General features: G+C 49.0%; 1 protein-coding gene and 1 long non-coding RNA gene across 2 annotated transcripts; one reads left to right on the top strand and one right to left on the bottom strand.

The window, feature by feature from the left end:
• Positions 1-219: 219 nt before the first annotated feature.
• Foxd2 (forkhead box D2) lies at positions 220-1809 on the bottom strand. Its single transcript, XM_042682896.1, has one exon. The coding sequence runs from the start codon at positions 1807-1809 to the stop codon at positions 319-321; it is 1491 nt and encodes a 496-aa protein (XP_042538830.1). The 3' UTR covers positions 220-318.
• Positions 1810-2613: 804 nt separating this feature from the next.
• On the top strand, positions 2614-19555 carry LOC122110852. The gene is made up of 3 exons (XR_006147922.1): positions 2614-2678; positions 3461-3570; positions 18733-19555. It is a non-coding gene; the product is annotated as an uncharacterized LOC122110852 (long non-coding RNA).
• The last annotated feature ends 29 nt before the right edge of the window (positions 19556-19584 follow it).

Genomic DNA, 19584 nt, shown 5'->3' with positions numbered 1-19584 from the left:
AGGCAGGAAAAAAGCACAAGCTCCCCGTCTCCTATTTTACTGATCAAAATGGAAGGGGATCTTGGCTTGGGACCTCTTTGCGTAGACCCGGGCCTCGCCCAGAGCGTTGGAAGCCCGCTTCGTCCCAACTCTCGGCGACATTCTGCGCGTTGGAGCCTCCCCCACCCCCCACCCCCGCCCCCAAGTGCCAAGTCAACCCGCTCCGGCCCAGGTCTGGAGACTCGTCATAAATAAGACTCCCTGAGTTCCGCTGGGGCCTCAGGAGCTCCGGCAGAGGCGGACCAGTGCGGGCCTAACCGGCCCTGAGCCCCTGTGCGGTCAGAAGTGGCAGCCACTGAGGCCGGCGACTTTGCTGGCAAACGGGGGCCCCGAGGACAGGAGTGCGTCCCCGGGATGCGAGAGACGGATGTGGCCGGCCACCGGAGCCAGGGCGGGGGCAGTCAGCATGGCCAAGACCTGGGCTTGACTTCCAGAACCCGCGGCAGCAGCAAACGGCGACCCCGGGGAACCCTCGCTGCCGCCCGGGGGTGCGGCCCCGCCACCACCGTGGCCCATGATGTGGTCTATGGAAAAGGAAGGCCTCTGCCCTGGCCCTGCGCCCCCGCCGCCCGCACCGCCGCCCGCGTCCGTCTTGAGACCCTGGCGCAGGAGTGCGGTGGACAGACTGGCCGCTGTCCCAGCTGCTGGAGGACTCAGGGATGCGGGGTAGAAAGCTTTGGCGCAGCCTAGCTCTGCGCCTAGGAAAGCGGGCAGGCCTGCGGGGCCCGGGCCGGATCCCGGAGCAGGAGCCGGGCCCGGAGCCGACGCCGTGCCGGCGAACACCGAGGCCGTCGGAGGTCCGGGTGGAGGTGCGGCCGCGCGGCCTGGGGGAACCGACAGCTGGCAAGGAGCGGCGGCGGCGAAAGCGAAGGCGTGCGGGTGTGGGTGCGGATGCGGGGCCGGCCCCGGTGGGGGTGCCCCGTAGGCCGGCAGCGCCAGACCGTAGCCGTAACCGTAGGCGCCGTAAGCGGCAAAGCCCGGCAGGAAGGCGCCGGGGTCTCCCGCGGCTGCAGCCCCGCCACGCAACAGCAGCTCCGGGTGCGGGTGCGGGTGCGGAGGCGGCAGCGGCTGCCGCTTGAAGCGCTTACGGCGCCGGAGGAAGCTGCCGTTGTCGAACATGTCGGCGGACTCCGGGTCGAGCGTCCAGTAGTTGCCCTTGCCCGGGTTGCCCGGCTCGCGGGGGATCTTGACGAAGCAGTCGTTGAGCGAGAGGTTGTGGCGGATGCTGTTCTGCCAGGCGGGGAACTTCTCCCGGTAGTAGGGGAAGCGGCCGCTGATGAACTCGCAGATCTCGCTCAGCGTCAGGCGCTTCTTGGGGCTCTGCAGGATGGCCATGGTGATGAGCGCGATGTACGAGTACGGCGGCTTCACCAGCGGGCTCCGCGTCGCCGCGCCCCCCGACGGCGGTCCCGGCCCCGGCCCCGGCCCCGCCGCGCCCCGGGCCGCCGCCGCCGCCGCCGCCGCGCCTAGCCCTGGGCTTCCCGCGGCGGCCGCCGCCCCCCGGGGCGCCAGCACGCGGGGCTCGCCGTCCGAACAGCCACCGGACTCCTCCTCGTCCTCCGCTACGTCGGCCTCCGCGTCCCCTAGCGGAGGCTGGTGGCCGTGGGGGAGCACATCCCGGGGGGCGCGGGGCCCCGAGCGGGCAGGGAGCTCCCCCCCGCTGCTGCCGCCGCCGCCGCCCACCACGTCTATGTCTGCGTCGGCCTCGGACAGCGCGGCCGGGGAGCTCTCGGAGGACATGATCTCGCAGCAGCAGCTGCCCAGGGTCATGGTGCCGCCGCCGCCGCCGCTCTCCGGCTCCGCTCCGGCCGCGGCTCCGGCTCGGGCCGCGCTGCCTCTGGGGCGAGTGTGTTTTGCGCGCGGGCGGGGAGGGGGCGGGGGACCGAGGCGGACCGGGAGGGGTGTCCCCCGGCTCCGCAGCGCCCCCTGGTGGCCGGCCGCGGCCACTTACACCCTGCCGGGAGTGGGGGCCGGGGAGGGGGGACGCCCCGGCTCTTCCCTCTGCGGACTCTGGAGGCCCCCAGTCGGGACCTGTACCCAGGACGCCCCAGGTAGAAGGAGCCGTGTCGCCTCTTACTCCGGCCGATCTTGGCCCCTAATTTCCCGGGGGGGGGGGCTGGGGGGGTCGAGGAATTAGTCCCGCCCGCCTAGCGGTTGCCGGGAGCGGAAGAACCGTGGACCCGGGGCGGAGCTCCCTAGGCGGGGTTGGGCGGGGAGGAAGGGGGCGGGCGGAGGGCCTGGGCGCTAGGGCTCGGCGGGAACAAACCTCCGGCGCGGCGGGAGCTAGGCTCGCGAGGCTGGAGGCGGGTCGTCCGCTTCCCCGACGCTCCCGCAAACCCTGGACTCGTTGGAGCCCCGCGCCTTCTGCGCTCTCGGCCTCTTGGAAGTTCAGACTCACTCGGGCGCCGGCCGCAGTAGCGACAGCCTACACCTACCATCTCCCCGAGGCGGTGCCTGGGCCACCACGGCCGATGCGCCCTTGGAACTGCAGCGGGAGCCTAAGAAGCCCGGACTAACGCGGTGGACACCAGGCCCGCCAAATCGGGCTTCCCGCTGGGGGGGTGGGATGGGGATGTGAACGGGGAGGGCAGTGATCGCGACGTGAAAACTTGGCGCCCTTGCTCAGCGACCTCAGAAAGGTGAGACAATCCTCTGTCCTTCCGAGATCGTGGCCCCGACACCATCCCCGGGGAGACCCCGGGAGCGCGCCGCCTGCTAGCGGTCCGCTGCGGCTCGATCCCCGGGACGGAGATGGGTCCCTCGCCCCGAGACTGCCTGTGCTCCCGACGGTTTACTATCTGGGCGTCTCAATCTCTAGACTCTTGCCCTCGGTGAATGTCTGTCTCGATCCTAAGGAAACTCTGGAGTTGGGTGGTCCACCCTTGTGGGTCTGGGAGTGCCTAGCACAATTCTCCCCTCTGCTTTACCTCCGCCTAAGGCGCGCTGAGAGCGCCCACCCCACCCCCATCCCCACGCCTCCAGCCGCGGGGCTTCGGGGCGTTAGGTATCAGACTGCAGGACTCTCTTAGAGACCTTCCTCGGTGAGCCCTGACCTGAGCCCCCGGGCTAGTGTTTTCTTTATCTCAGGATCTCTTGCACTAGTTGGCTTTGCCCTGGGAGCTTTTTGTTTGTTTGTTTTAATATCAGCCTGGTTCCAGCCCATCCTATTTGGCCTCTCTCCACTAGCCAATACTTCCGGGACCCAAAACTGATCACTCTAGCTGCCACTGAGCCCGTTTCAATTTCTGGAACGTGGAAGAAGAGGTCCAGTGCTGGACCAGGGCTGGAACTGAGCGGATGGGGCGGCCACTGCCCCCACAGCGCCGCGCAGTGGCCAAAGCTCCAGCGTTGAGCCTGAGTTCCTGCTGCGCTCCACTGTCAAAAGGCTGATGTGACTGTCCTTAGCTCACTTTCTCTTTAGAGCCTCAGTTTCCTCGTCTGTATAGCCGCGAAGAGCAGCGTGAGCTTTGAAGACTCGTTCAGCATTTGGTTTTCCAGTCTTAACTTCAGTACTTACCAGCTGCCCTTTGGGTAAGTTTTCTTCCTCTATCAAAATGAGATTTAGAACACCTATTTCATGATTAATATGTAACAGTAGCTATATTCCAGTGTGCTTAAGGAGAGTATTGAGAAGAAAAGAGAACTTTACAGATTCTTACGGATCTGTTTCCTGGGAGAAAAGGTGTTTAGTGAGTGATATAGTCTCTCACTTGAATCTCAAGTCCTGGTACCACATCTGGTCACTGTGCTGAACTAACTCATCAGTCCTCTGTAAATGGGGTGGGGGTGTACAGCCTAAATCTTAGCAGAGTGGATGTGAGGCTGGATGAGTTATTTTATCTGACTGCAGTAGCCAGAAGAGACTAGATAAATCCAGCTCTTCCATCCTACAGCTAGGGCTACAGAGGCTCAGAGAGGGGGGAAAGGATTCACCCAGTCTCCTGCAACAAGATAGAACAGGACTGGGTTTTAACACTTGTAAAATCCTCACAATAGAGTTTTTCATCCTCCCAAACTCAGAGCAGAAGAGGATAGGAGGCAGGTCTGGTCCATATTTGGGACCCAGTGGGTCTGCAAAAATGATAGGTTCTTGGGGGAAAGTTGAAGTGGCCCAGTCCTCAAACCAGCGACCTTAAATTAGACAGCCATTAGCTTAGAACTGCAGTGTTGGCAGAGTCCTTGGGAAACAAAAAAGTCTTGGTGAGAAGTTTCTGTCCTAAGTACAGATAAACTAACATACCTTGAGTTGCTAGATTTAGCAGATATGTTTTATCTGGCAGCTGTACACATACCTCGGGCTTGCTTTCTACTACACGGAGATCTCTTTCTCATTCCCAGGACCTCACTCATAGCTAGACCACACCATTGACCACACACTGACTCCAACCTGGCTCGGCTCTGCTTGTGTCCAAATAAGTGGGGAGAAAAGCAGCACTGGCCTGGTCCTATCCATCTCACCTTCTGAATACCTTCGTTTGGAAAACAGCAAACAGGAATGGGTAGCTTCCTGCCTTGCCAGTGATATTCTGACTTCTCAGGCTCCAATCTTCTGCCCAGCTTCAGGGTAGAACTGACAGACATTTCCCACCTACATCTCCCGGTTCTAATGTTCCAGAGAAGACACTCTAATATCAAGGTGCAGCTGGCAGCCCCTGCCTCTGCCTGGCCCTGCTGTACCCTCTCTGCTGACACCCACACTGCAGAAAAGAAGCACAGTAAGCCTGTCTTGATGGAGGATTTATTACATGAGCTTTTAACAAATTTCCATCCAAAAATTCCTGAGAACATATTGCGGAGCTCAGTGGACTCAGAGAAGCTATTAGTCTGTTCTTCTTTATCCTCAGTTGGGTTTATACTCCACATGCCAGCCTCCTTGAAGCCAGATGCCTGCTAGTACCTAGGATTATGCCTGTAATCCTAGCTATTCAGGAGGCCAAAATCTGAGGATTATGTTTAAAAGGCAGCTCTGGCAGGAAAGTCCTCAAGATTCTTAACTCCAATTACCCACCAGAAAACCGAAAGTGGTGCTGTGGCTCAAAATGGTAGAGCATTAGCCTTGAGCAAAAAAGCTCAGGGACAGAGCCCAGACCCTGAGTTCAAACCCCCTGCCCGACAACAACGAAAATCTACTGTATAAGAACCTCCCAGTCCATTTTGCAGAGTGGAGTGACATATGATCTTAAGGAATCACCCAGGCTCTTCATATACAAGTTTATAGGAGTGGAAACAGACACAGACTGATTTGGGATGGACCCAGTTCAGATTTCTAGCCCAATTTAGTTCAAGTAGCTATCTTCCTTGACTGAGCTCCCCTCTTGTCTGTGAAAGTTTCTATTCTTTGCTTATCCTATCCATGGCTTTGGTTTAATTCATTTTAAATAATGCCTCCTCCCCCAGGATTCAAGATTGGTTTTGTTTTCGATTCTCAAATAGTTCTTCCTCCTACCCCCTCAATTCAGGGTCAGCCTCTTCAATTCTCCAATGGCCCCTGCCTTTCTGGGTCAGCCTTTTCTATGTTGTCCAGCTATACTTACTGCCCCACCGCAGTTTGTTGTTGCCTAGGCAAAGATCTAGAGGTGATTCTGGAAGCCTGGGCTCCAGCACCCTTGCCTACAGTAGGTTCCATGAGTGCTAAGCCAGTCTTGGTTGTCCCCAGCCTCCTCTCCATCTGCTTTGCTGCCAAAGAGCTGGCACAAGCAGCCCAGAAAGTTGGGAGGAAGCATTTGGGGAGAGATGCAGTGGCTGGCCATGGGGTAACCATTCTAAAGTGTTTTCACAGCCCAGGTGAAGTTGTGTTTATTGGTGTTTATTGGGCAGTGTGTTGTTTTCAGAGTCATCCAGGCCGTCTCTTCCACTCCTTCTTGTGGTCTCTCTGGAAAGGCCATTTTCTGAGGATGGGGAAAGAAGAGCTCCCAGGCGATTGTGTGGATATAATTAAATCAATATTAAAACTGGAGGAGAGCAGAAATACTGGAAGAGGCATTTGTCCCGGGATGCTGGTAGAAAAGTAGCCTGAGGCCTTCTGGAGTTTGGAGGTGGACAGGGAGGGCTGTTTCTGCCTGAAACAGGGCTGCTGAGGAATGCCTAGGCTAGACCAGGGTTCCATGCCCTTACATCTCTCGAATTTGACTCGTCAAACTATCGAGCCTTAAGGAAAGCTGTGAGACCAGGCTAGTCCTTTCCCTAGAGGGCTGCAATTCTGGAGCATAAGCCTAGTTTGGCCTCAGCGACCCCCCCCCCCCCCCCCCCCCCCCCCCCCCCCCCGCTCCCAACTCATGTCCTTTCTCAGCCCCAGATCTAAACCTCTGGTGGAGTGTTTGGATTCCTTGGGTTAGAGTGAGGGCAAGAGACCCCCACATCGTGTGACTGCAGAGGGGGGCCTCAGGTGGCGTGGTTACATGCCCTTCCTGGTCCCGTCCGCAGAGCTCCGGTGTGGATGGATCTCCGTCCCTGAAGCCCATCTGCTCCCCAGTGCCGGGGGGCCAGGCGCCTCTGCGTGTAGCGCACATTGCCACATAGCAAAGCTCACGAATTTCCACCGTCCTGGGGAGAGAGTGTTTGGTCACCCCTTGGCCACACCGCGCGGAGATTGCCCATTGCGGTTCGCGGGAAGAGGGTTGCGGGCTCCCTCCCACCCGGGCAGCGGTGGCCGGCTCCGCAGATCCTCCCAAGTTCGCTGCCATGCCGGCAGGAGTGGGGACACTCCTGCCGGGTGTGCTCCAGGACTTGAAGGACATGCTGGTGGGTTCTTTCCCTGGATCAGATGGCCCGTGTGTCTGTCCGCGTGTTGTGTCTGCCGCTCTGAGTGTCTGTGTGGTGGGATAAGGCCGGACGACGGCGCCTGATCCGCATCTTCCCGCCAACGAACCTTGGGTGCAGTGCAGTGCGCAGGACCCGGGTAACGAGAACCATCCAGGCCTCCAGCCTTCTTCCAGGGTCTGATTCAACGAGACCTGGTCCCGGGACTGCAAATGCTCTGGGGCAGCAGCTAGACCCCAGCAGGAAAGGATGGGTTGTGAGGGTGTGCTGCTGGTCAGGGGAGGGATCGTTTACTGTAACTGGGAGGAGGAGGGGTGTGTGAAGGCCTAGGCCTTCTTCCTACCGTTTATACCCGGCCGGTGGTAGAGCAGTGAGCCATAAGCAAAGGGGACGCTCGTGTGCCCTGAGTTGGGATAACGCGGAAGGACGTCGCCTAGAAGTAGGAATCGAGTAGCACATCTGCGCACACGCGGGCTACACTTCACCTTTTCGAGTCCATATGTGACTTTGTGAGTCACATACGCATGTAGCGGGGAAATCAGGCTCCGTCCCTGCGTCTAGTGAGGTGTTGCAGAGCCACTTAGGCCTCCCTCGCAGCTGCTGAGCGAGGGGACCCGTGGGACACCAGGCCTGGCAGCTCTGATGATGCCTGGGGAACAGCGACCTCTGGAGGATCGTCCTGTCCACATCAAGTCAGGAACTGATTAAGGACATTTCTCTCTCTCTTCTCCCCCCCCCCCCCCCCCAGTTCTATCCAGAGACTCATAATCTCTGGGGTCCAGATTTGCTTCCTTTCCCAAGCAATACCCATGTTTCATATCCCTCTCAAATCTTACTGCCTCCTGAAATAAGCCTCCTCCAAAACCCAAACAATACATCCTCTCCTCTTCCTGGTCTGAGCTCCTCAGAGCTGAATACCTGGACCTTTCTACAGCCATGCTAGTTCACTGCACAGCTCACCTGCTTCCTGCCTTCACCCTTCTCCAAAGAGCCCATGAATCCACTCCACTTATCCTTTGGGTAACATGCTAAGTGTTTTTTGTCAGTCATGGGGCTTGAACTCTGGGCCTGGGCACTATCCCTCAGCTCTTCAGCTCAAGGCGAGAGCTCTACTACTTGAGCCACAATGCCACTTCCAGTTTTCTGGTGGTTTATTGGAGATAATAGTTTCAAGGACTTCCCTGCCCAGGCTGGCTTTGAACTACGATCCTCAAATCTCAGCCTCCTGAGTAGCTAGGATTACAAGTGTGAGCCACTGGTTTTTGTTTTTCAGGTCTGTGTCTTCTTCCTCTTCTTCCCCTAGCCAGTAAATAGTAATTAACTGACGGAAATCCAAAATTGAACTGTAGAGTTTTCAAAGGTCATTTCTTAGATAGGGAAACTGAGACCTGGAGAAAGGACTGACTTGCTGGAGGTCACACAAATAGAACTGGAAACCTAATGCCTGCTTTTCCAGCCCTGAGCCCTCTTTTATCATTTCGATGTGAGAGGTTTGGGTGGGGAATTTGGGCTCTGAGAGTGAAAATGCCAGAGAAAACTCAGGGGAAGGCTTACTGCTCCAAAAGTAGGTGAAAGAGGGTATGGGGGGGGGGGGGGTCACGGTTTTGCTGGGAGGTCAGACTTTTCTTTCCTCCAGCCCAGCTCAAGCTACTCTGAAGAGTTCCAAATTTCTGAGGTTGACTGAATGTCTTATATAAGCAAGTGGGCAGGGCAGGAGTCTGGGAACAGCCTGACTCAGGCAAATACTACCCTCTCCCTTCAAACACCACCCACCTTGCCAAGGGAGGGAGGGGCTTAGAGCTTTCCTGCTAATACACATTCTGCCCAAATCCACTGGAGGAAGCTTCTGGGTGCAGGTAATTTGCCTGAGGCCTCAGGGATACCTGCCCAACAGCCTGAAGCAGGACTGGGTACTGTGTGTTTGTCTGCACAGGATAGCTGTGAATTCATGCTGTGATGAATGAGGAGCCAAACTCCATAGCTGGAAACAAGGCCCTCAGCAGCCTGGGCACCTGTGCATTGGCTCGTGTAGCAATGGATACCATTTAGGGCTAATGTATCTGGGAAGCGAGATGTGTTTTCTAGCAGTCTCCTGAGGTTCTGGACAGGACTCTGCCGTGAAGCAACATGCTTACTTAACATTTCTGTGAATGGTAACCATTTCCATCTGGATCTATAGATAGTACACTCATTGAAAGCTCTGATTCTAAAATCAGATTGTCATGGACAGGGGCTGTACTTGTCAGATGAGAAAACTGAGGCCCTGGGAGATGCAAAGAACACACCTGAGATCACACAGGAAGATGGAGGCAGGGATGGGAGCAGAGCCCAGGCCTCTTGACTCAGGCCATACAGCTCTCCTACAGCTGCAGAGCAAGCCAGTGGAAGGTGCATAGCAAAACAGAGCAGGCATTCCCAAACAAGTCAAGGCTGGAGAGGGAAGCAAGGGACCTCACAGACACACTGTAACTCATGGTTGGCTCAGGAATCCCTGAGATGATGGGCTAGAAATTTCCTATGTCCCTCTTGGGAAGTTTTCCTTGCATGGAGTCTCATCACAGTTTCCTGGATGCCCTTTGCCTTGGTCTCTCGGCCTAGGTTAGTCATGTGGTGATTTGGAGCTGGTGGCTTTACTCTCCAGGAATATGACCCCAAGCCTTTCTTTCATGTACATCTTGCCTGCCATCCCTTCTTACATTAACCAGGATTAGATTCTGTTACAAGTGATAGATTCCTTCTCTCCTCCACATCAATGGCATAAATAAGATTGGTTGTGACTCTTTTTTTAATTTTTTTTGTGTGTGTGTGTGTGTGAAATTCAATCCAACTAGCAGAAATCCACACAACCTTGCTTGGCAAAAGGGAGCTTTCTTTCCTGTCTCTAGAAAGTTCAAGGGTTCCTGTTTCAGGCAGAGCTGGATCCAGGGACTCAGACCCTGTTATTAAGACTCCATCCTCTCTGTAGGCAGTTTCTCTCTGTGTGTGGGCCTCAGTGTCAAACAGCATTCTCTACACGTCAGGAAAGATGGCTCTAGCAGCTAAGCCTGCATGTTTGTCTTCCCAGGGTCCCAGGCTACATATATCTCAACTTGCCAACATCTATGCATCATAATGGAGAAGTAGCTGACTGGGCCTTGGTGTGACAGTGCTGTTTAACAAAGCTGAGTTGGCTTGTCTGCTCTTGGAGTTAAAGTGGGAAGGAGACAGAGATTCAACAGACCTATCAGTCACCACAGAGGGCAAGGAGGGAGGCAGGATTTTGTTCAACAGGGATTTGTGTTACTCTAAACCTGTAAGTGCGGTCAGCTTATCACACCAAAAACAGTTGACTTTTGTCTTGCAAGTAATGGAGACCAATGAAAAATTTTGACTGGGTTCAATCTAGCAGATGATTTAATTTAACCATTTTAAAGGGAGAAACTGAAAACGATGGTGGCAAAGGCCTGTAATCCCAGAACTCAGGAGGCTAAGACAGAAGGACTTTGAGTTGAAGGCCAACCTGGGTTACATAGTAAAACCCTGCCACACAAGACAAACAAACAGCACGTCTGAAATACCATACTGAAAACACTTGGTACAATTTATACATGCTAAAAAAAATGACAGGAAAGTTCTCTGTTGGAGCGGTACATACCTGGCAAAGAGGGTAAGGATGAATATGGTTGACAGTTTATTTGCTTGTATAAAAAAGAACAATGAAACCTGCTAAAATTGCTTGAAGAAGCAGGAAAGTGTTAGGGGGAGTGAGTTTGATCAGGATACATTGTATGCATGTATGGAAATGTCACAGTGAAACCCTACTTGTGTAATTAGTATTTGCTAATACATTTTTTTAATGCATCTTAAACCACAATGAAAAGGGGTGGGAACTGAGATGGAACAAGAGAGAAACGGGGGAAGGAGGTGTTGTTTTTGGCTTTGTTTTGTTTTTAGTGCCTGTGTTGGGGCTTGAAATCAGGGCCTGGACACTGTCCTCTAGCTTTTTTTTTTTTTTTTTTTTTTTTTTGGGTCCAGTCGTGGGGCCTGAGCTCTGGGCCTGGGCGCTGTCCCTCAGCTCTTCAGCTCAAGGCTAGCGCTCTACCACTTGAGCCACAGTGTCACTTCTGGCTTTTTTTCTTTTTGCTTATGTGGTGCTGAGGAATCGAACCCAGGGCCTCAGGCATGCAAGGCAAGCACTCTACCACTGAGCTACCTTCCCAGCCCTCGAGCTTTTTTTGATCAAGGCTAGCACTCTATTACTTGAGCCACAACTTAATTTCTAGCATTTTGGATTAATTTTGGTTAACTGGAGATAAGAGTCTCATGGACTTTACTGCCCTGGCTGGCTTTGAGCTTTAGATCTCAATCTCTTGAGTTGCCCACATTACAGTTGTGAACCACTGGTACTCAGGTTGAGAAACCCAGTTTTTGCTAGGACCAGGGCTTGTGAACATTGGCTCAAGTTCCGGGCACAGCTGGTTGCAGGGACTCAAACACTGTTGTTGAGGCTCTACCTTTCTCTTTTACTTATACTTTGTGAGTTGAATTTCACAAAGAATAGAGCCACAGAGAGAAAGATGCTAGGTCCCTAAAATCACTGAATGGCTCACAGGCTCTATGTGAAAAAGATATAAATACTAGTCTTGTCTCTACCACTGATGTGGAATTTAATGGCTCAGCTGAAGGTTCTAGTTGTGAAATTAGAACCCTGGTCCTGGAGAACATATCCAGGGAGACATGTTCCTTTCCCCCCAGGGAGAGGAAACCACCTATTCTCAGAAACACATACTTTTTTTTTTTTGGTCAGTCATGGGGCTTGAACTTTGGGCCTGGGAGCGGTCCCTCAGCTCTTCAGCTCAAGGCTAGCACTCTACCACTTTAGCCACAACACCACTTCTGGCCTTTTCTGTTTATGTAGTGCTAAGGAATCGAACCCAGGGCCTCATGCATGCGAGGCAAGCACTCTACCACTGAGCTACCTTCCCAGCCCCAGAAACACATACTTTTATTCTGATGATCTAACCTTGCTGTCTAGGGAGTCCCAGGCAGAGGAAGAAGTATGCCTCATCATTCTTCCTTTGATTCTTATGTCCACATACCTAAACCAACTAAGTACTTACTAAGGTAGAAAGATGATTAAGGATTAATAGTAGGATAGTGTTCTTTCACAGTTACAGGCACTGTGTTTACTGTGTTTACTATTTCATTGAATCCTTACAATTACCCAGTGAAGTAGGTACAATTGTATCCCCATTTTGTAGATGAGAAATGATGAGGTTGAATATGATTATTCTGTTTTCAAAGAGGTCACAGTACATATGGGTGACCAATAGTGAGACATATTAAGACAACAAGGAAAGCTAGCTTGGCAGCCTGGAGTGGGAGCCCTTTATGGTGTTGTCAGGGAAAGAAGCTCATAAAACTCAATATTTGAAGTGAACCAAGAAGGGTTAGGAGTAATGAGTTTATTACCTCAGTGCTGGAGCCACTTATAATTGGAGGACAAGAGGCAAGGAAATGGAGAATCTGAGGCAGATGTTAGAATTGGATTGAAAGGACAGAAGAAAGAAAGCACAGTTGGCAACCCAGAAGGTCAGAGTAGCAAGCCTGGAGGACTGAAAGGTGGAGCTTAAAAAATAAAGTTCCCTCCACTAGCCAGAAGCCTAGAGCTAGAAGGTAGAAGTCATCAGCTTGGACAGATTCACATCCAGGTCACAGACCCACCTTAGGTAAGTGAGACAAGTAGTCAGGTATCCCAGAGCTGGAGGCCCAAATGCCTGGGGAGGATCCTGGTAGGCCTGACAGGAAAGCCTTAGCAGTGGGGGTTGAGAAATTCTGAACACAGTCACCAAGGGTCTTTTTGAGAAATAAAAAGGACAACTACTAAAAGAGCCAATACACAGGGAGCTTGGTGTCCTGCCAAGAGCTTCATGGAAATCTACTGGTAGAGATTGCTCCTGCAGATAGACCTTGCATGGAATATGGACAACCTCCTTACACTGTTTGGAATGTTAAAAGGTTGAAAACAACATAACCCCCCCATGAGGGATGGAAAGCAAATAATGGCACATTCAGAGAATGGAATAGTATGCTATATAAAATAGAATAAAGCAGTTCTTTATATATGGCTCTAGAAAAGAGCTCCAAGATATATTGTTGAATGAAAAAAAATCAAGCTATGGAAATGTAAACATATGTGATTACAATTGTGGTTTCTTAAGAAGAAAATAAAGTGTGTTTATAGTGTTATACCTATGCAACAAAATATTTGGAAGGATGAATGAAAAACTAGTAACTGAATATCTATTAGGGCAAATAGGGAACAAGAATGGAAAGGAGACTTTTTTTGGGGGATAGTGGGACCTGAACTCTGGGCCTGGGTGCTGTTCCTCAGCTCTTCAGCTCAAGGCTAGCACTCTACCACTTGAGCCACAGCACCACTTCTGACTTTTTCTGCTTATGTGGTGCTGAGGAATTGAACCCAGGGCCTCATGCATGCAAGGCAAGCACTCTACCACTGAGCCACCTTCCCAGCCCAGAAAGGAGACTTTTTATACTTCTTTTTTTTCTGGTACTGGGTCTTAAACTTAAGACCTAGCCCTGCTTTCTCCATCGTGGCTGCCACTCCATCAACTGAGTCATGCCTCCAGCCCAACTTTTTACTGGTTAATTGGAGATGGAATCTTGATGAAAGTAGCTAGGATTGCAGGCATGAGCCACTGGTGCTCTACTCTTATTCATAATTTTAAAGCTCAATTAATGTATTTAACAGCAAAATATACTAACAATAAAATATACTCTATTTAACTATACATGTATATAAATCAATAAAAGATACCTTAAAGGAAACAACTGATTATGTAACTGTAACCCATCTGTACATCACTTTTATAAAGCAATAAAAATTAAATTAAAAAAGAAACCACCAAATCACTCCAATAAATGCGACTTAATGTGCACAAATTAGAAAATAAAAACCCTTGCTATGTACTGCACATTTCCTATGGGCTCCAGTGTGGAATAATACAGTGGGTGGCTATAAGCACTAAAGGCAGGAGCTGTGAGAAACTAACCTAGTGGGTGTTTGTGAGTGTCCCCCACTGGCACAGTAGGCAAGTCTGTAGCTAGGACCCTAGATCTTCAGCCTTTCCCTCCTATTCTGTTTTCATCCCTCTGGCTTTGGCTCTTCCCTCTAGATTTCACTTATTTGCTTTCATTGTAGCCTTCCCCTTCCCCCCCCCCCCCCCCCCCCCCCCCCAGTTAGCTAGGCCACGCAGATGAGATGGAGGAAGAAAGGGTTTCATAGGAAACAGCAGCAGGTCTTCTTCCCTTCAAACCCCAACCCAGAGCCAAGCTTTTCCAGAAAGTCCACAAGGCCCCCGGAAACAGAACAATGCCCAGGGTAAAACTTGTTTGCGTGATTGGTTCCTCTTCCTCCCTTGCCATGCCACCCGCCCTTTTTGGCTTTAAAAAAGGCTGCTCTCTGGTAATAAACAAGTTTTCTGCCTGCTGGAAAAAAAAAAAAAAAAAGACTTGTTTGCCTCCAAGCTGAATCCAAGCCTCTTGTCTCTGATTCTCATCAACCTCCTAAACTTCAGGTCCAGCCCTCAGATGAGCAACAGTGTGCCCAGATCTGATGAAGGTTATCCAGTGAGGGACAGTGAAGCAAAGACAAGGGCCCTGTTTGGGAAAATCCCCTAATTCGGAGGGTAGGAAAGCTTCATCCGCCCCTTACAAAGGCTATCTCACTCAGGCTAAGACAATAGAACACATTCACCCTGTCCTCAGAAATGGACACAGAAATGATGTGTGACCAAGTAACTTAACAGTTCCCGTATCTTGGACAGAACTCTGGGCCCAGGTGCTATCCCTGAGCTTTTGTGCCCAAGGTTGGCACTCTACCACTTGAGCCACAGCTCCACTTCCAGCTTTTTGGCAGTTAATTGGAGTTGTCTCACAAACCTTCCTGCCCAAGCTGACTTCGAACCGTGATCCTCAGATCTCAGCCTCCTGAGTAGCTAGAATTATAGGCATGAGCCACCAGTGCTGGGTTGGAAAGATATCTTTTAAGATGAGGTCTGTGAGTATGGGAAAGTGGGTATTGGGATAAGCTGTGGGCTGTTTCTGGTGCCTGTGGTTTTCTATCTCCACTGGCTCCTTCCAGAGGAAGGATGGCTCTGGAGTCAGGCAGACCTGAAATCAAGTCCAGAAATCAGTCACTTGACTTTAATGAGCTCCAAATTCATCATTTGTAAAGGTAATGAGCTAGTATGATTTGTAATGATTTGTAAAGACAATGATATAATAGGGAGCTAATGATTATGAGAGTTCCTCCTTTGTCTCCCAAAGATAAACTACATTTGATGGTATATTTTTTTTAAACTTCATTCCTGGATTCAGTTTGTTAGTGCTTTGGTGGGTTGATTTGCATCTTTGTTTTGGTTTTTGGGGTTTTTTTTGTTTTTTTGTTTTTGGTCAGTTGCGGGGCTTGAACTCTGGGCCTGAGTGCTGTACCTCAGCTCTTCAAGGCTAGTGCTCTCTACCACTTGAGCCACAGCTCTACTTCTGGTTTTCGGGTGGTTTATTGGAGATAAGAGTCTCAGATTTTCCTGCCTGGGCTGGCTTTGAACTGTGATCCTCAGATCTCAGCCTCCTAAGTATTACAGGTGTGAGTCACCTTTGCATCTTTATATGCAGGATTAGACTATATTCTGTGGGCTCACCTTGTTATCAGGTAACATAATTAAGTAGATTGAATTACTATGACTTCCATTTCTTCTGTGTTCTGGGAATATGAAGATATGTATAGAGAATATGTATTTAATATATACTTATATACTGTATATATTTATATATAAATACAACATATTTGTATATAAACATATAAATATTTATATGTAAATATATTCTACATATAGGATAAGTGTGGAGAGAGAAAGAATATAGATATGGATATTTTATATATATTCTCTCCCTCACAGCCTAAGTGCCTTCTGGTGGGAACAGTGGAGAAATTGCCCTACTGATGTTTTGTTTCTTCTGTGCTCTTATTGATAGAGATGATTCAGTCAAACCAAAATAAGGGTGGCTGTCAGCTATGTCACCCCTCCTAAGGTTTCAGCACAAGGCAGGCTATTGTAAAGTTTGTAGCCTCCATGATTAGGAAGATTTTGGTCAATGGTTGATTTTTTTTTCTGTGGCTTTGTATGTCTATGTTTCTCCATTTAGCTGATGTTTCTACATTTGGCTGGATATTGCAATACCCTTTTTAAAAAATTTTCTCAAGGCTAGCACACTCCCAGTTGAGCTACAGCTCCACTTCTACTTCAGGTTTTTCAGTGGTTAATTTGCGCTAAAAGTATTATGGACTTTCCTGCTCAGGCTGGCTTTGAACCACAATTCTCAGATCTCAGCTTCCTGAGTAGCTAGATTACAGGTATGAGCCACTGGTGCAATAATCTTAACTGATTTCCTGGATAGCACTCTTTATCACTTGAGCAACTAACACCATCTACATTGCACACTGTGGCTATGAAATTTCCTCTGAATACAAGTTTGGCTATGTCCTATAAAATATACTGTCCTTATTTCATTAATTGTATCAATTTTCTTCTAAGGGCCATTTAGATAAACATTTTTAATTTTCAATTGCTTCATTTATAGTCCAAAAATATATGCTTATACACATATACAATTATGAAAAAATCAAATCCTGCTTTCATTATAACCATAATTCTAAATGTTTATAAAACCATATTTGGGGTCATTTAGATGACTTCCTTATAACAGAAATCTAATGGTTAAAATTTATATTTGTTTTCTTTTTTTTCTTTTTTTTTTTCTGGTCGTTTGTGGGGCTTGAACTCTGGGATTGGGCGATGTCCCTGCGCTCTTCAGCTCAAGGCGAGTGCTCTACCATTTCCGGTTTTCTAGTGGTTTACTGGAGAGAAGAGTCTCACAGACTTTCCTGCTCGGGCTGGCTTTGAACCGAGATCCTCAGATCTCGGCCTCCTGAGTAGCTAGGATTACAGGCGTGAGCCACTGGCACCTAGCTGTATTTGTTTTCTTATTATCTAGTAGCACTATTTCAGTCTTCAGATGAGGCAAAAATAAGGTAGCTTTTATAAGTAAATACTGCAATTAGGTCAGTTGGTGGCATGTCTGCCACATGAAGGAAGACTTCATTTATTTAAAAAGAAAATAAATGGTGGATAAACATATTCATCACATCAGGGTTTGGCATGCCAACCCCAAAAGACCTGCCACAGAAGTGGCAGCACCACTTTCATACATGTGAGCTCCTTCAGCCAAACATTATCTTCTAGTATATTTAGTTCATACTATGAACCTGATTTTTAATTTTATTGATGTATTTGAATTTAATTTATATAAATTTTTGTTTAACAGTTACACACAAAACCTAAGTGTAAGGAATTTATACCTGCACATACTAAATAGCATAAAAATTTGAAGTCCATATTGGAAGTCTATTGAATTTTTTTTCCTTTAAAAGTAGATCATGGCTGGGTGCCTGTGGCTCACACCTGTAATCCTAGCTACTCAGGAGGCTGAGATCTGAGGGTCACGATTTGAAGGCAGCCCAGGCAGGAAAGTCTATGAGACTTGTATTTCCAATTAACTATGAAAAAAGCTCGAAATGGAGCTATGGCTCAAGTATTAGAGCACTAGCCTTGAGCAGAAAAGTTTAGGGACAGTCCCAGGACTGTCTCACACACACACACACACACACACACATACAGAGAGAGAGAGAGTATACATTGTAAGACACCTCTAATTCTAGCTATTCAGGAGTCTGCAAAGATTTGTGGTTAAACAGACTTGTCAGAAAGTCTGTGAGACTCCATTGCCAAGTAGCCAGCAAAAGGCTGGGCTGAAAGCATGGCTCAAGTAATAAAGTGCCAGCTATGGGCAAGCAAGCCAAGAGAGATCTTGAGTTCAAGCCCTGGTATACACACAACACACACACACACACACACACAGAGGTGCCTGCTTATGCGCACAGATCATACAACTCTAGGCATGGTGGTTAACAGCTATAATCTTAGCAGCTAGGAAGACTGGGATGCTCATAGTTTGCAGCCAGCCTAGGAAAAGGCTCATGAGATACCCCCATCTCAACCAATAAAGCACTGGTCATGGTAACCCTTGCCTATCATCTTACTATGTAGGAAGTATAAATAAGAACACTGTAGTCCAGGTCTGTGTCTACAGGCAAAAAGTGACACCCTAGTTGCAAAAGAACTAGAACAAAAAGGGATAATGGCTCAAATGACAGAGCCCTTGCCTAGGAAGCACAAAGTCCTGACTGCAATTTCAGAACCAGAAAAAAAAAAAAAAGAAACCTCCTGATTCTTGTTAAAATCTTCTCCCTATCCCTAGGATAGGAATCCCCTAGGATCTCCCGGAAATGTACTTCATATGGGGGCAAATCAACCCAGTCACTACAGTGGAGGGCCCCTCCATGTTGCCTTCCCAGGTCATACCCATAGCTCTGAAGGAGCTCATGTTGTCACAGTTGTCAATGCCCTTGACCAAAGATGTACTTTCCTATGTACTAGTCAGTTTTCCCTGTGCCAGGGTATTACCGTTGGCTTCTTTCTTGAGCTGGATCCAGGAGGCCTGAAACTAGCCCATCACCAAATTGGGCCCAAAGCTGTTGCCTTTGTTCTTAATCCCCCTCATTTAGGGAACAGCCCCCTCTCAAGGCTTCTCTTCTCATCTCTCTTTTTATAAGGAATTCTCAATGGTTTCTCTAACTTCATTCTGCTCACTTAGCATATTACTGATCTCTCTTTTCCAACTTCCCTGGAAGTGATACATACTAATCTGAGTGAGTATCCCCCATAAAAATTTGCAAACACATCTCTGATTCAACTGTTTCATGTCAACCTGAATGTTTAGCTTCTCATGCTAAAACTATCATCTTAATTTCAGATGTGCAAAGTTTTCAACTCGAGTTCAGGAAGCAGAAGATTCAACACAGCACAGAGATTGGAAGGAATTCTCAGGATAACAATGAAGAGAAACAGAAGGTCCACATCTGTGCAGCAGACATGAAGAGCCATTAGTTTAGCTTGGAGCTGGAGGACAAGAGAGATGCCTCCCAGAAGGCAAACACAGAATAACATAAGCAATGATACATTTGACATCAGGGAAAATTGTATCCACTACTTCTATAAGATATGGAAAGATTTAGCAGTGGATAAGCTGGGCAGTAAAAAGCAAGGCATTATTCTAGAAAAGAAATTAAAAAGAGTTGTAAGTACAGTACATGAATAACTTAGTAGTGAACAATATTTATTTAGTAGTAATAATGCAGATGTTATAATGACCCAAAAAATTGGTGATTTGGGTAGTAATAAGGAGTTGGAGATTTTAGATGTAATTACTCACCTATCATTATAGGAAGTTAATCATTAAGGGTTATAGCTCAGTGGTAGTACACTTGACTAGCATGTTAAAAGCCCTGGGTTTAATCCTCAGTTAATCATTACTGTTTCAAAAGAGAGGAGTGAAAGCATGGGAATCTATTCCATAAGAAAGAAATGTGAATTGAATGTAGCTACATTTAGGGAAAGATTCAGGGTTCCTAAGAGTGGGACAAGACACCATTGTGAGGTTTTGCTTGCTAATCGACTATTTACATCTTCCAGTGTAATTAAAATAATAATTAGGGGCTTCATGGTAGAGAACTTGATTAGCATGCTCAAGCCCTTGACTAGATGCCCAGACTGCAAAATTAAATTCATAAATAAGTATTAAAATATATCTTTAAGCGGAGTGCCA

Source organism: Dipodomys spectabilis, unplaced genomic scaffold (assembly GCF_019054845.1).
Source record: "Dipodomys spectabilis isolate Male_0828 unplaced genomic scaffold, ASM1905484v1 ptg000002l, whole genome shotgun sequence".
Lineage (NCBI taxonomy): Eukaryota > Metazoa > Chordata > Mammalia > Rodentia > Heteromyidae > Dipodomys > Dipodomys spectabilis.
This window is presented reverse-complemented; position numbering and strand designations above follow the sequence as displayed.